This window comes from Anolis carolinensis, unplaced genomic scaffold, assembly GCF_035594765.1.
Source record: "Anolis carolinensis isolate JA03-04 unplaced genomic scaffold, rAnoCar3.1.pri scaffold_11, whole genome shotgun sequence".
Lineage (NCBI taxonomy): Eukaryota > Metazoa > Chordata > Lepidosauria > Squamata > Dactyloidae > Anolis > Anolis carolinensis.
Window position 1 is genome coordinate 6,323,628 of NW_026943822.1, and position 15,991 is coordinate 6,339,618.

Sequence of the window (15,991 nt, forward strand, 5' to 3'; positions counted from 1 at the left end):
AACTTTATTTTTATACCCCGCCCCATCTCCCCGAAGGGACTCGGGGTGGCTTACATGGGGCCTGGCCCGATAAAACAAACAAATAACAGTAACAAAGCAATAAAACAATTATCCCAGTAAAAAACATCAACATCAATAAAAACAATCATTAAAATCAACAAGCAGGATAGAGTATTAAAAACAGGAGACTAAATCGTAGATCATACACTCTTCATTTTATTTACTGACTTTGAATGCAACAAACCTGCATTCAAATGTGATCGTGGAGCGACTTTATCTAGTCAGGCTGCTGTCAATCACAGAACATGCTATGGCTTCAGCCACGAGGCTGGAAGCAGGGAGGAGGCAGCAATGGCAGTCGGAACAAACCATGAACGTAACCACCACCTCTTTTATGATATAGACTGCGCATAAGCCACTCTGCTCAACTGAAGGCACAAAAAAAGGATCAAAATTAATGAGACATCATTCTCTCCTTGTGCAGTTTGTGCAGCTGTTGTCTTGGACAGTCAAGATTTGCAAGGAGACCGGCCTGGGTAAGAGTTTTGGTCAGGCTGAAACTGAACCTCCTACATTGTGTCTTGAGAATCCTAGAGCAAGTGTTCAAAAAGAAAGAGTTGGATAAATTGATGGAGGAGAAAGGTTCCACATGCTACCACCCAGGAGTTTGTTTGAGCCATTGATCCCCTTGCTTCCTTTCACATACACTGCCGTTTTGGAGTTAACTTTGGCTGGTATAATGCCTGAGACGGTGTGGACAAGTGGGTTGAGGCCTGGGCTAAAATTCAGAGACTAGACATGGAAACCCACTCTGCAGAAATCAAACAGATTGAAGATAAATAACAACAACAAGGTCTTGTGTTTCAGCCGTGTTTGTTCTGACTGGTGCTAAGAATCTTGCCACCACAGTTAGCACCACGTTTGCAGACTCATTCATAAAATTGCCAGTGAAGATAGACCTCTCGCCATCCAAAGTATGCTTAGATTACCATTTCCCTTCACTTTTTGCCATTTAAGGGCAAATTATGGCCAAGATCAAAACTACTGTCAGGATCACTTACCCTTGGCAAATCTGTTGCAGCTGTCTTTGAATAAGCCCTGGTCTGAGTACAGTGGTCAAGGTACCACTATCCTCAAATCAGGGCTGTGGCAGGACCTTAAGCCAGGCCTCCCTCCTTTGATCAAGAGTTACTGCAGAGGAAAAGACATGGGCATTGATAAACAAAAGTGATCTGAATACATAAATAATTATGTGGCTGAACTTATTATAGCATTTTCAGGCTTGTCTGGCTGTGTTCTCTCTCTCTGCAGAAGATGCCCCTTGCTGCAAGGGTTTGCTGGCTCTGCTCTTCAGTCTGCATACCTTCGTCAAGAGTCCCGTCACCATCCTGCGGGACCTTGCCCAAGACATCCACGCTCAACTTGGAGACATAGACCAGGTGAATAGACAAGTCTGTGTTTTCCGGCAGGTCAGAGAGAACCAGTGTAGTGACAGGGTTGGAGAACTGAGCTGAGACCAGGGCTGTCTGCCTACAGCGGAGCTACAAAGCTGACTATGTCCTGGACTGCAGGTCTCTAGGATGGAATCCATTCACAAGAAAGCTTGGAACACATATGTGTTGTCGAAGGCTTTCATTGCCGGGATCACGGGGTTGTTATGTGCTTTCCGGGCTGTGTGGCCATGTTCCAGAAGTATTCTCTCCCGACGTTTCGCTCACATCCATGGAACATGGCCATACAGCCTGGAAAACACACAACAACCTTAGAACACATATTCCTTTATTATCGCGATCAATACAGGATGGAGAGAAAGTTATTTCTCAGCTTTATGCGCGAAAAGCATTGCTAATAGCATGGCCCCGGCTGTGGAGCAGGCTGATAAAGCAGTCAGCTGCAACAAATCACTCTGACCAAGGGGTCATGAGTTCGAGGCCAGCTCGGAGCTGCATTTGTCTCTGTCTTTGTTCTATGTTAAAGCATTGAATGTTTGCCTTATATGTGTGATGTGATCTGCCCTGAGTCCCCTTCGGGGTGAGAAGGGCGGAATATAAATACTGTAAATAAATAAATAAATAATATCTCAGGAAAAAACCCTCCTTCTCGCCGTGCCCTCTACTTTACTTATCCCCAGGCCCTGATTTATTTACAGCATTTATATTCCGCCCTTCTCACCCCGAAGGGGACTCAGGGCGGATCACATTACACATATAGGCAAACATTCAATGCCTTTTAACAAAGAACAAAGACAGACAAACATAGGCTCCGAGCGGGCCTCGAACTCATGACCTCCTGGTCAGAGTGATTCATTGCAGTGATTCATTGCAGCTGCTCTCCAGCCTGCGCCACAGCCCGAGCCCAACTTAGGGGCTCTACTGCTTGCCCCATTACTACAACTCATTGACTGTTATGGCTCTGGGCCTTTTCTCAACCCTAAATAAGCCCCGAGCTTCTAGCCCTGCTGTAAATTTCCATCCGTGGCCTGGATTCCTCTGAAGTCATTCCTTTGAAGGTTCAGTGGGGTTCATGACAGACTGGGTGACATTGGGCCAGTCACACTCATCCTCAAGGCATGGTTGGCAAGAAAAATGAGCCTGGCGTAATAGAAATCTGAATCCCTGGCTCACTATCTGCTCCTTTCTCCTCCTCCTAGGAACTTGAGATCGAGCACCAGGCCCACTTTGCTCTTGTGAATTTGAAGACGGCAGTTCCTACGGCCTGCGTGAGTTGAATTGCGTTGAAAAAAAGGGGGCTCACTGGCGATGAAGTGCCATTTCATAGAAACATGTGAAATCTATTTTGCTCTAGGAAAGAGCAAAGCACAGAAAGCGTTCCTTATTCTGCTTCAAACATCTTGTGCTTTCTCTCTTTGATAGCTGCTCAGTCTGAGTCAAGCAGATAAGGTCCTTGAGGAAGTGGATTGGCTGATAAGCAAAATGAAGAACCATTTGGGACTGGAGGCAGGAGGTAAGCTTTCGAGAGGAGCCCTTGCCCCTGGAATACTGCTCTGCTGTGCAGAAATAGAACTGGTCATGAATTGGTTGCAGAATCTGCCTCCCATGGGCGCGCATCTCCATCGGTAGAAGGTGCATCTATCCTTCTCTAGGATTGCTATGAATCTTTCGGGCTGTCTGGCCATGTTCCAGAAGCTTTTTCTCCTGACGTTTCGCCCATATCTATGGCAGACATCCTCAGAGGTTGTGAGGTACTTCTGGCACATGGCCGGACAGCCCGAAAGTCTCACAGCAACCTAGTGATTCTGACCATGAAAACCTTCGACAATCTATCTTTCTCTACCTGCTTCAGCACCAGAGCTCACTCCCATCAGGCTCTTCCCTCTTTGTAGCATTTCTAGGAATCCTGCCTTTCTTTACTGTAAGCCCAAGATCTGGGATCCAACCTCATCTGTTTCATGCTAAAACAAGCTCATTTGAGTCAAGCACAAGAGAAAATCTTTAGGCCAACCTGTTCCGTAGAGCCTTGCAGTTGGGCCTGTGATGGATTTCATAACTAGCTACACAATCCAGCCATCGTGGGGTGAGTGGAGAGCCCTCCGTCCTCTGAGGTTTCTTCGATTTAGCAGCATTTCTGTTCTGTGATGTAGTGAGTATTAGGCAATTGGAAATCAATCCCCAGACTTCTCCACTGAAAGTCAGTAGATGTGATTCCCCATCTCCCATTGTCCCAAAGCAGCCGTGACAACTTCCGCTTGGCCCCACACTTGCAATATCCCGATGGCCCGCTTCTCCTGGTTTGGAGGGCAGGGCAGCTTCATCCACAACATGCTACGTACCCATTCTTAGATTTTCAGGAGCTACATCTGTCTTGAATTTACTTGTCTTGCAGAAGATTCTTCTCAGGCAACCACAAATCAGCCGCAGCCTCTCGAAAAGGCCGTCGTCCTTCAGCTCGGCACTCTGCTGACCGCTTACCATGAGCTGCTGCAAACAGCCTTGCCCACGGGGAGCTGCGTGGACACCTTGCTCAGGAGCGTCAGCAAGATGTACACCATTCTCACCGCCCTTGTCAAATACGTGAGCATTCCTGACCCTCAGGTGGCACGATCTTACATTTCCCCTCAGAACATGTCAGCTTGAATACACAAAAGTTTTCAAGGGGCTCCTTTTAGGCTGGGAATAGATTGTGCCCACATTAGTTTATTTCTAAACTGTATACTCTGCTATCTGGCACAGTAGACCTATTTGCATGTGTTCTGTCACAGCAATCAAACCTAAGCCTAAATACAGTGTTCTCTCACTTATCGCTGAGGTTAGGTTCCAGGACCACCTGCAGTAAGTGAAAATCCGCGAAGTAGGGCTGCTATATTTATTTTAATATTTATACATTATTTTAGTAGTTATACACTGTTTTAAGTCTTTATCAACCAATCATGTGTTGATAAATCGACTCCTTCCTCCCGTTGCCGCTTAGGCTCCTTTTCTCTCCTTTTGGCTTCTCCTTCCTCCCTTCCTTAGGCTGTAAATTGTAATTTTTTATGATTTATAATAGTCTTTTAGAGTTTATTGAAAAACAGCAAATCCGCAAAAAGTGAACCGCGAAGTAGTGAGGGAACACTGTATAGTATTCTTAGTGATTCTAAAGCAGGCAAAGGCAAACTCTGGCCCCCTTCCAGGTCTTTTGGGCTTCGCCTCCCACAATTCCTAATAGCCGATGTCTGTTCTAAAGCTTTGTTAAAAATTGGGGAGAAAGCTGGCCACTTTAACTTACCTGGGCAGAGAATTCCAGGTGGGAGGAGGGCACCATATCTAAGTGCTTCCTCCTAAATAATGATGCTGGGGAAAATGGAAGGGAAAAGGAGGAGGGGCCGACCAAGGGCAAGCCGAGTGGGTGGTATCCTTGAAGGGACTGGCTCGACCTTGAAGGAGCTGCGGGTGGCCACGACGGCCGACGGAGCTCTGGCCTGGGATGGTCCACGAGGTCACCAAGAGGCAGAAGTGAAACAACCAATATCCTATAACAGGGGTCCCCAAACTTTTTAAACAGGGAGCCAATTCACGGTCCCTCAGACCGTTGGAGGGCCAGACTATAGTTTTAAAAAAAACAACCTATGAACAAATTCCTATGCATACTTCACATATCTTATTTTGAAGCAAAAAAACAAAACGGGAACAAATACAGCCTCAATGTTAATCATCATCCCCACCATCATCATAAAAATAACAAAGGAGGTTGGAAGAGACCCCTTGGGCCATTAAGTCCAGCCCCCTTCTGCCTTTGTGCACCAAAAGCACAAACAAAGCATCCTGACTGATGGCCACCCAGCCTCAATGTTGTTAATAATAATAATAATAATAATAATAATAATAATAATAATAATACATTGCACAGTCTTAAACGCTTGGGAAGTGTTCGACTTGTGATTTTTTATTCAAAATCCAGCATATATATCTTGTTTGCTGTGTTATACTTTGTCTTTGTGTCAATAATAATAATAATAATAATAATAATAATAATAATAATAATAATAATAATAATAAGAGGGTTGGAAGAGACCCCTTGTGCTATTTAGTCCAACTCCCTTCTGCCTTGTGCCCCAGAAGCAATAGCAAAGCACCCCTTAAAATTAATAATTAATTAAATAATAATTAAAATACCATTATAAACAAGCAAAGCTTTGGAAGGCACTCACCAGGCGAGGGAGGAGGCGTGTGCCTTTCCATCCTCCCTTGCACCACACCTGCCTTCCTCGGCGGAGGAGTGAGCTGCCACTGCGGGGGCCGGATAAATGGCTTCGATGGGCCGCATGTGGCCCCCGGGCCATAGTTTGGGGACCCCTGTCCTATAAGAATGGTCCTGAAGACAGGATCTAGTCGGGTCACATGCAGGGGAACATCAGCCTTTCAGTAGCTCACACACCATGTTCTCTTGCATTACTCTCCTAGTATCTCCAAGTGTGTCGCAGCACAACGACAGGGATCCCAGGACGGTTTGAAAAACTGGTGAGTATTATAGGGCCGGGCTGTGGCGCAGCTGGTTAAGTAGCCAGCTGCAATAAATCACTATGAAGAGGTCATGAGTTTGAGGCCAGCCTGTGTCAGAGTGAGCACCCGACCATTAATTTAAAAAAATAGCCCCTGCTCATTGTTGACCTAAGCAACTGAAAGATCTATCTATCAAGCATCTATCAAGTAGGAATTAAGGTACCGCTTGCAGGGAGGATAATTTAACTAATTTATGACACCATAAAAATCGTCCAGCAGTCATTTGGAATGGGGAAGTATCCATCAAGATGTCACAGTGGATGATGAAGCAGCTGTTACGGGTTTGTTGAAAAACAAACTGCGTGCAGTCCTGTCCAGACTTATCCAGTCCTTTGTTGTATCCACAATGAGCAAAAGAAAACAAGCCAGGAAAATGGAAGAAAAATCAAAAATTTACTCTTAAGTAGCAGAGTAATAAAAGACAATAAAACTTCCAGCAACAAAATTCACATAATGTTCCTTGCATTAAATTCATGCATCTTCATAGTAGGCTCTCAGCAAGTATTCAGTAAGTCCCCAAAAGACATTACAAACATTTCCCAAAGTTATACCCCATTCAGGGAGTGGTTCAAGCTTGTTAGCGTTGATAGTTCTAATTACTCAACTATGAGTTGTAATTGACCAGGTGTTTTTCCCTTAACACACACATACACAAGTAGTGATCCCACAGAAACTTAGTCAAATACATGCATATACAGTAATAGCAGCTGCTCCGCCTGTGGCCGGAATCAAGCATCCGCTCAGGAAGCTGGAGAATGTTAAATTGCCTCTGCGTCTCTGTCTTTGTCTCTATGTTCATATGGCATTGAATGTTTGCCATGTATGTGTACATTGTGATCTGCCCTGAATCCCCTTCGGGGTGAGAAATAAGGGTGGAATATAAATACTGTAAATAAATAAATAGATCATAATGCAGTGGTTCTCAACCTGGGGTCCCCAGATGTTTTGGCCTACAACTCCCAGAAATCCCAGCCAATTTACCAGCTGTTAGGATTTCTGGGAGTTGAAGGCCAAAAACATCTGGGGACCCTCAGGTTGAGAACCACTGCCATAATGTAACACTAGGTGCCTCGTAAATGTGTCATCACTATGGAAGGAAGGGAATTGTTTGGACCACAGTAAGCTCCTTTGTTCTGCAGGTTCGACTCTCTGGTTCCCACTTGACCCCCCAGTGTTATGCCTTCATCACTTATGTGCAGGTAAGACAAAGCTGTATTTCTGATTTCCCCAAAAGCCTATATATGTATTAACAGGGCGTGGAGGCAAGGGAGGCTGAAGCTAAGCAGGCTTTCTTCTGCAATGTTGTGTCATGTGATGCTACTCACAGTGGGATATACACACCAAATGCTGAACCTTCTCCAGTTGTGGCTTGGTGCTACAATAGTTAGAAGTGGGACCCCCAAAGGCCATCCGGTCCAGCCTCCTGCCTTTCAAGGAACGCACAAAGCCCTCCCAACAGATGGCCATCCACCTCTGCTTAAAAACCTCCAGAGAAGGAGACTCCACCTCAGCAAAGTTCCAAGCTTTGTTCCAACATGGATATGTTCTTCAGTAGACAAAATGGTTTTTCAGAGCTCTGGGTATTTTTTTAAAGATTTGTTTAAGCAACACATGTGGTATAGGGGAAAAGCTTGCATTGTTCACCTGTTCTTTGTTTTCGGTCATGGAGCCATGCAGAGAAATCCTAACTCTAACCACAAAAAAATTGAATGGCTGTAACTCAGATTATTTTATTTTTTGCTTGCGATGCCAAGGAAGTTTGCCCATGGCACCGTTTCCCATGCCTTCCATATAACCTGTTTATGCATATGTATGACAGTTGATGAGAATCTCAACTTCTGTAGGCCTTGAGGAGAGAAATCGCCAATTTCTCTCCTGTGTGGTGCACACAGCAGCCACCTTCTGCTTCTGTTCTATTTTGTACTGTTGCACTTGTATAGAGTTCTCTCCTCACTCTTGCTCTCTCTGCCACCCAGAGTGAAACAGTCAGTTTTGCGGCAGAAAAGAAAAAGAAGGATAAGGTATCAGCAGAAGTTTCCACTGTCATGGTAAGTGTTAATATCGTCTCCACTGCGGCCCTCCAGGTGTTTTGGACTTCAGCTCCCACCATTCCTAACAGCCTCAGGCCTCTTCCTCGCTTAAGCGGCTGAGGGGGAAAAGGAAGGGGCCTGAGGCTGTTAGGAATGGTGGGAGTTCAAGTCCAAAACACCTGAAGGGAAAGCCCAAGTAGGCACAGACCTCTTGCAAAAAGACCCAAAACCAACTTAATTACTTTCCTTTACCCCTTTTCCATACAGGCCAAAGTGTTGCGGGAGACGAAACCAATCCCAAACTTGATTTTCGCAATAGAACAATATGAGAATTTTCTGATCCATCTCTCAAAAAAGTCCAAGGTAACATTCCATTAATATTTTTGAACTCATGGCATCCCTGTGGGCTACTCCCAGCTAGAGTCAACTAATGCAATCATTTGATCTCCTCATGCTAACCTGCCCTATCGATCACTAAGATCACCTGGAGAGGCCCTACTCTCGCTGCTGCCTCCATCTCAAGTGCGGTTTCTGGTGGTGGTGATGGGGGGGGGGGGAGGGGGCTTCTCGGTGGCTGCCCCGACCCTACGGAACTCCCCTGAGAAGGAGGCTAAGACATCCTCTTCCTTTGGTTGTTGTGTGTTTTCCGGACATCTATGGCAGGCAATATCTATATATACCCCACAACCTCTGAGGATGCCTGCCATAGATGTGGGCGAAATGTCAGGAGAGAATGCTTCTGGAACATGGCCATACAGCCTGGAAAACACACAACAACCCAAATGAAATATAGGCTGAAGGGATAGGAAGGCCAACTTTTATTGAGCTGGGCAAAGTGAAATATGATCCGACAAAACTACAATAATGTCTTTGGTTTCGAATGCTTATTTATGTTTTACTAGCTTAGTTACCCGCCGATGCCCGGATTATTTTTCTGCTTTTTGGATTTTTTCCTCCTGAATATTTTCAAGCATGCCTGGGTGAATATGTGCATGCAGAACTTATGGACATGGAGGATCAACTGTGATACTGACAAGAGAATAATAATAATGCTAAATAACAGTGATTTTGTTGCCCAAAGATATACATTGTGTTCCTGCAAAGTGCTTTGACTAGAATGAAACTATCAAGGCACCTGGCCCTACACCACATTCTTTATGCAGGTTCTGATTTTGTTTTCCTGCTTTCAGCTAGATCTTCTGAAAGATATTTGCGCTGGAACATTTCACTATATAACACATTTTTGTCCCTGGGTTATCAATGCCATTTCCTAATTGGTCCTACCATGAAAAACATGGAGAAAGTTTATTAAACTGCACAAACTTTGTGGGACAGACATCATCCTGTAGCACAATTTGCTCTGGTTTTTCATTAAGTATCTCATCATCGAGTCTCAACCAATTCCACGTAGTTTGAGCTAGCCACAAAAACAAAGTTTCTGCAGTAGAACGACAACTTAAACAGGAAATAACACTGTCAAACCAGGAACAGAACATTTTCCAAATTTTGTGACATAGTGGTTTAAACTTCATCCCTCTTTTTGGCTGCTGCAGGTAAATTTGATGCAGTACATGAAACTGAGCACCTCTCGGGACTTCCGCATCAACGTCTCGACTGTGGAGAGTGTGCTACAGGAACAGGATGCAGGCAATGCCGAGAACGAACCCGACAATGACCAGGTGAGCAGATAGCCTAACGGGGCGAAATATCCTTTTCTTTGTGGTCCCTGTGACATCTGCACACATGGGTCTCCTGTGTCAGCCAAGGAACTTTCTAGAACAGTGGTACCCAACCTGTGGGTCCCCGGATGTTTTGACCTTCAACTCCCAGAAATCCTAAGCTCGAGAACCATTGCTCTAGAACAGGGGTCCCCAAACTTTTAAAACAGAGGGCCAGTTCACAATTCTTCGGACCGTTGGAGGGCCGGACTATAGTTGGCCACCGAGCAATGATAATTATTATTAATAATAATAATAATAACAACAACAACAACAATAATAAAAAGAGGGTTGGAAGAGACCCTTTGTGCCATTGAGTCCAATCCCCTTCTGCCTTTGTGCACCAAAAGCACCCCGACAGATGGCCACCCAGCCTCAATGTTAATAATAATAATAATAATAATAATAATAATAATAATAATAATGAGGGTTGGAAGAGACCCCTTGGGCCATTGAGTCCAATCCCCTTCTGCCTTTGGGCACCAAAAGCACAAGCAAAGCACCCCTGACAGATGGCCACCCAGCGTCAATGTTAATAATAATAATAATAAATAATGGTTGTAAGAGAAGAAGAGACCTCTTGGGTCATTTAGCCCAACCCCCTTCTGCCCTTGTGCCATGGGGGCCAGATAAATAGCTTCGATGGGCCACATCCAGCCCCCGGGCCTTAGTTTGGGGACCCCTGCTCTAGAAGCTCTTAAGGTACATTTTGGCAGAAGCCCCGAGCAATATCTGTGTAAGATCGTACCTATTAGAGTTCTAATTTGGAGAAATTAGGCAGAGAAACTACTTATTATTGTGCAATGACAACTTGTTGCAACAACATGGGTTCAGAAGCTGCACAACTGATTCCAGCATTGCCTAACATCATAGCATCATAGAGTTGGAAGAGAGCTGGTGGGCCATCCAGTCCAATCCCATTCTGCCAAGAAGCAGGAAAATCGCATTCAAAACACTCCCAACAGATGGCCATCCAGCCTCTACTTCAAAGTCTCCAAAGAAGGAGCCTCACTCCACCACACTCCCTCTGGGGCAGAGAGAACACTCCTGAACAGCTCTCTTTCTCTCCCACAGTTTGGGAAGTTCTTCCTCATGTTCAGGTAAAATCTGCTTCCTTTCCTGTCCTTTCAAGCCATTGCTCTTTGAAGTCTCCAGGGCAACAGAAAGGAAGCTTGCTCCCTCCTCCCTAGGACTTTTCCTATGACATCAAACAGTATGGAATCAGCAGAAAGAAAAATGAAAATCTCTAAGCAGTTAATAACAACAGCTACGTTAAATGGTGACGTTCTGTCTCTCCCTGAAAACAAGATTTTACTCAAGGGAGGAGCCGGTAATGGGAAACTGCAGATCTGCAGATCTCGAAACAACAGGTTTGTGTTCAGTGTGCTGTTTTCTTTCTTTTAGCATCCTGCATCCGCGCAGTCAGACACCAGCCAGGAACCCAAAAGGAAGAAGCGACGGAAAAAATAAGAGCTTTGTTTATTAACAAGTGTTGTATTTGGATCAAGTTCTGGTTGTCCTGACAAAAGACAAAGGTCATTTCCCCTCTGGGAATGTTATCACCAGTCCATTATAAAAGTACCAGCTTACTGTGTTGAATGGCATGCGATCCCTGAATGCTAACACAGCCATTAGCCTGCTTACAACTGTTCTATCATGCATTTGCAGAGCATAATTGAAGTGGAGCCCTTCCTTCCTTCCTTCCTTCCTTCCTTCCTTCCTTCCTTCCTTCCTTCCTTCCTTCCTTCCTTCCTTCCTTCCTTCCTTCCTAGTTTGGTACTCTCTGAGAAAAGCTGAGGATTTGCCTTTAAAGTTGAATTTGTTTGTTGGTTTTCCACATTTCTCGTGATGTTCTTAAAGTGAACAGAATCCAGGGGGGAGCAATGTAGCTGGTCGCTGCTCAAAAGACTGATGGTGGGAGGATTTCCTCAGCCAATAGGTAACAGTTTAGCTCTGAAACACCTGAAACCCTATTTTTCTTTCTCCAAGGAGCTTTTGGTGATTTTGAGGAGTTGGTATATATCCAAAGCCTCACCTGGGGAAAAGAAAGAGAAGAAGGTGTCACATTCCTGTTTTGGGGCATTTCCCGAGTTCAGTGAAATACGCATTTGAGATGCACTTCTTGCAAATTGCATCTCGGTAAACAAACAAGGCTTCATTGTAAACTGCTTGTATATCCGTTAATTTGCTGCAATTAAAAAGTAATTGTATAAAGCGCTCCGCATAATCAGAAGGATTTCTGCTTGAAGTGTTTGTAGTGCTCAGACCTCAAGGCTGGAACTGATGGAGCAAACGCAAGCAATATCTTGCAAAAGGCCCACACAATTTAGAAATGTAGAACAAGCCAGGAAAATGGCATAATAATAATAATAATACAATTGTGTTAAAAAACAAAGTATGGATTGTCGATGTTGCAATCCCAGGTGACAGCAGGATTGTAAGCTGGAAAAAGTTACTGAAAATATAAAACTACTCTGGGACTTCCAAATTCCGACTGACAGAGTTTTGGAGCACAAGACTCCTGACCTCACGGTTGTGGGGAAAAACAAAGTGTAGATCGTTGATGTTGAATCCCAAGTGACAACAGAATCGATGAGAAGCAACTGGAAAAGCTTACACGATATGAGGATTTAAAGATCGAACTGCAAAGACTCTGGCACAAGCCCGTCAAGGTGGTCCCAGTGGTGATCAGCACACTGGGTGCAGTGCCTAAAGACCTTGGCCTGCACTTAAACACAATCGGCGCTGACAAAATTACCACCTGCCAGCTGCAAAAGGCCACCTGACTGGGATCTGCTCACATTATTTGCTGATACATCACACAGTCCTAGACACTTGGGAAGTGTCCAACGTGTGATCCAATACAATAGCCAGCAGACTATCTGCTGTGGACTCATCTTGTTGTGTTTCCAATAATAATAATAATAATAATAGCAGCAGCAGCCTGCAGAATTACAAACAGAAGAAATACCGATAAAGTACTGTAATAAGGATAAAGTCTGTCTGAATCATGATTTCCTCATGACTTGATGCTGAAAAGAGAAGGGGACAAATGTGTGCCTTTTGTCAGTATTATCATTTTGGTGATTGTTATTATTATTTGTATGTATATGCCATGTTTTCTCTGCCAAAGGAGACTCAAAGCAGCTAACAATAAACACGTAATACAGTATATGCAAACATTAAACTAGGATTAAACATTGGCAGCATTAAAATAATTTAAAGCATCACGCCTTCCCTCGCTCAGGCCAGCAAAAGTTCTCTGCTCACCTTGTGGGATGCTGTACCTTCTCTCCATCCCTGTTGGGTTTGACGGAGTGACACAATCCATCGTCACCTCTTTCCGCAAGCACTGGTCAATATCTACAGCACTGAAAAAGGCCACGGACTGAGGGAGATCTTGGAGGCCTAGCTTATAGGCAAACATGCATCTAAAAAGGAACATAAATGGGAGATGTGTTCAAGTCAGCCTTGGAGTTGAAAGTGTCTGATAAACGTCTCCCTCAAATGTTTCTTCAGTAAGAAAGACTTCTTTCAAACCTTCCTGTCTGCTGGATTGCATTCTGGACATGTTTGACATTGTAGCTCAGGCACGGGCAAACTGACCTTCTGGGTGTTTTGGACTTCAACTCCAACGATTCCTAACAGCCGGTCCAAAACACCTGGAGGGCCAAAGTTTGCCCATGCCTGGCCTATAACATTAGCCTTTGAAATGTCATAAGTAGTCACTTTGAGTCTCTTTTGGAGAGAAAGTGAAGTAGAAATAGGCTGAATAACAACAACAACAGGAAGATATTGGAGGATTATGACCTGTTAGAATTATCAAAGCAATTCAGTACAAGAGGACAGGCATGATCTTGTGAAGAGACCATGGCCTATTGCCTCTTGGTTAATCACTAGTCACATAACCAGATGTGGAGGACTATGACCTGTTAGGATCCTAAATAATATAATAATAATAACTTTATTTTTATACCCCGCCTCTATCTCCCCAAAGGGGACTCAGGGCGGCTTACATGGGGCCAAGCCCGAATAAAAACAGCAATATAAAACACAACAATAGACAAAACTTGGATTATGACCAATTGGGAAAGCCATACTCTATATCATTTAAGGGAAAAAAGTGGTATCCTCGTGTATTTATGTATTTAGCAGATCTTCAGAAGTGTTGCCTAGAGTTCAAAAACATCCACTTTTCATCAATATCTTGTTTCCATTTCATGCTCTCAGGAGACAAACGTTCAAGTTGTCTTCTTTAAAATAACACGTTTGTTTTACTCACAACTTCATGCATTCAAATATACAGGGACATTTCTTCTTAGATTAAACATTTAAGCATTTCTGTTGGTGTCTTTAACTTTCCAGTCTTTCTAGATCTCTTCAACACTATGCAGCTGTGCAACTAACTCTTTCATCATAGTCTACTTCCAACTGCCACCTTCAATGGTCATCCAACTGTCATCTTTTAAATTGTGTCTGCAGCCCCCCGTTCAGAAAAACTGCACACTTACATACATACACTTCAGAAATACAACAGCACATAATATACAAACAAATCCTTAAACAGGAGGCCTGAGAAGGTGGCCTATTTCCAAGAGAAGAACATTCACCGTGTGAGGAGGTTGGTGATCTGCAGGGCCAGGGCTGCCCGGTAGCGGTCCTCGCTCTGCACTAAGTAACGCACTTCGTCGTGGATGCTGATGCAGAAGCGCCCGTCAATGCTGTATTCCTCAAAGAGCCATTTCATGGCCACCAGCATCAGGTGCAGGTAGTCCACGGCTGAGCTCTGAACCACCCAATTCACTCTGCTGGTTACAAACTATAACAAAAACAGGAAGGTAAACATCCTTTTTTGACTATTTTGATTTTGATTCAAAGCTTGCTATATTGATTACCATGCAGCAAATCTATATATATAAAAGAGTGATGGCATCAGGGCAGCGGACAAAACAACAAAACTACAGGCCCCCCAACCTCGGAATTTGACAACACAACCCATCATCTACGGCTCTAGGTTGATACAACAAAAAGAAAAGAAAAATAAAGTCCTAATTAGAGGGAGAGGAATAATTGTTTTTATCCAATTGCTGCCAGTTACAAGGCTAAGTTCCATCCACTTGGTTTCCTAGAAACCTACTCAGCCCAGGGGACAGGCACAAGAGTTTGGAGAGACCCCTAAGGGCCATCCAGCCCAACCCTTTCTACTATGCAGCAGGACACAATCCAGGCATTCACAACACACGGACAACATATAAATACTATACAATACTACACAGGGACATATACCCCATCTACCCTCACCACTTTCACAATACACAAACAACCAAATGCATACTAAACATAAAGACAACCATATGGAAAACCCATATGTGTGCATTTGACAGGGACCACGTAGAAGAAACTAAGCTACGCATAATTTACAACTTCCTGTGTTGCTTTTTTTTTCCTGTAAGGAGCAACGAGAAACTGACCTTTGTGGCTGCTTTGATTTGTTTGTAGAATAAATGACTCACTATAGTAAACTATCCCTTGTTTAGCTGTGATTTTTACTTATCACGGGCATTACAATTCTGTAATAATATGGCTCCTGTCCTCACAGACTTTGTGCAAGGTAGAACATAGTGCTTCATGTGTGAATTGCATCTTTTCCTGCCCTGGGTGCAGCACACACGGCAATGCCATATAAATGAATGACTCACTGGGCACTTTGTGATTTAAAGCATGGGATAAAACTCTTGGCAGTAGGCGCTGTAGTGACATTCTCTATTCAAACCCCGGGAGCAGCGGGAGCGGCCACTGTTAGCTCCAGCTCCTGCCAACCTAGCAGTTCGAAAACATGCCAATGTGAGTAGATCAATAGATACCGCTCCAGCGGGAAGGTAACGGCGCTCCATGCAGTCATGCCGGCCACATGACCTTGGAGGTGTCTATGGACAACGCCGGCTCTTCGGCTTAGAAATGGAGATGAGCACCAACTCCCAGAGTCAGACACGACTGGACTTAACGTCAGGGGAAACCTTTACCTTTACCTTTACAGATGTATGGGAAATGAATGGTTTTAAGTACTTTACAGACTTTGCTGCTAATTTGCAAGAGCTCAGCAAACACTTTTCTCTTTCTGTATGACATCTCCAGTAATGGCATTTAAAATGCAAAGCAAACCATTACTACCACCCCCAAAACCACAATTAGGATTCGGGCTGTGGTACAGCTGGTTAGTATCCAGCAGCAAGAAATCACCACT

At 44.1% G+C, this 15,991-nt stretch overlaps 2 protein-coding genes across 6 annotated transcripts in view; one reads left to right on the forward strand and one right to left on the reverse strand.

Moving 5' to 3' along the window:
- The window catches only part of fanci (FA complementation group I), a 44,819-nt gene extending 32,857 nt beyond the window's left edge, over positions 1 to 11,962 (forward strand). For both annotated transcript variants that reach the window (XM_008120175.3, XM_062963556.1), the window contains 11 exons: positions 485 to 536; positions 1,312 to 1,439; positions 2,651 to 2,719; positions 2,874 to 2,964; positions 3,844 to 4,031; positions 5,901 to 5,957; positions 7,139 to 7,198; positions 7,976 to 8,047; positions 8,297 to 8,392; positions 9,583 to 9,708; positions 11,152 to 11,962. In XM_008120175.3, coding sequence (XP_008118382.2) covers positions 485 to 536; positions 1,312 to 1,439; positions 2,651 to 2,719; positions 2,874 to 2,964; positions 3,844 to 4,031; positions 5,901 to 5,957; positions 7,139 to 7,198; positions 7,976 to 8,047; positions 8,297 to 8,392; positions 9,583 to 9,708; positions 11,152 to 11,217 — 1,005 coding nt within the window. In that variant the 3' untranslated portion in view covers positions 11,218 to 11,962. The remainder of the gene's footprint in view (positions 1 to 484; positions 537 to 1,311; positions 1,440 to 2,650; positions 2,720 to 2,873; positions 2,965 to 3,843; positions 4,032 to 5,900; positions 5,958 to 7,138; positions 7,199 to 7,975; positions 8,048 to 8,296; positions 8,393 to 9,582; positions 9,709 to 11,151) is intronic.
- The window catches only part of polg (DNA polymerase gamma, catalytic subunit), a 45,203-nt gene continuing 40,421 nt past the window's right edge, over positions 11,210 to 15,991 (reverse strand). For 3 of the 4 annotated variants that reach the window (XM_008120173.3, XM_008120172.3, XM_003227051.4), the window contains exons 21-23: positions 14,358 to 14,566; positions 13,018 to 13,178; positions 11,210 to 11,782 (exon numbers count right to left, since the gene is read on the reverse strand). In XM_008120173.3, the coding sequence (XP_008118380.1) occupies positions 11,718 to 11,782; positions 13,018 to 13,178; positions 14,358 to 14,566 (435 nt within the window). In that variant the 3' untranslated portion in view covers positions 11,210 to 11,717. Of the gene's footprint in view, positions 11,783 to 13,017; positions 13,179 to 14,357; positions 14,567 to 15,991 lie in introns of those variants that run through there. The other variant, XR_010000983.1, reaches the window with a different exon arrangement.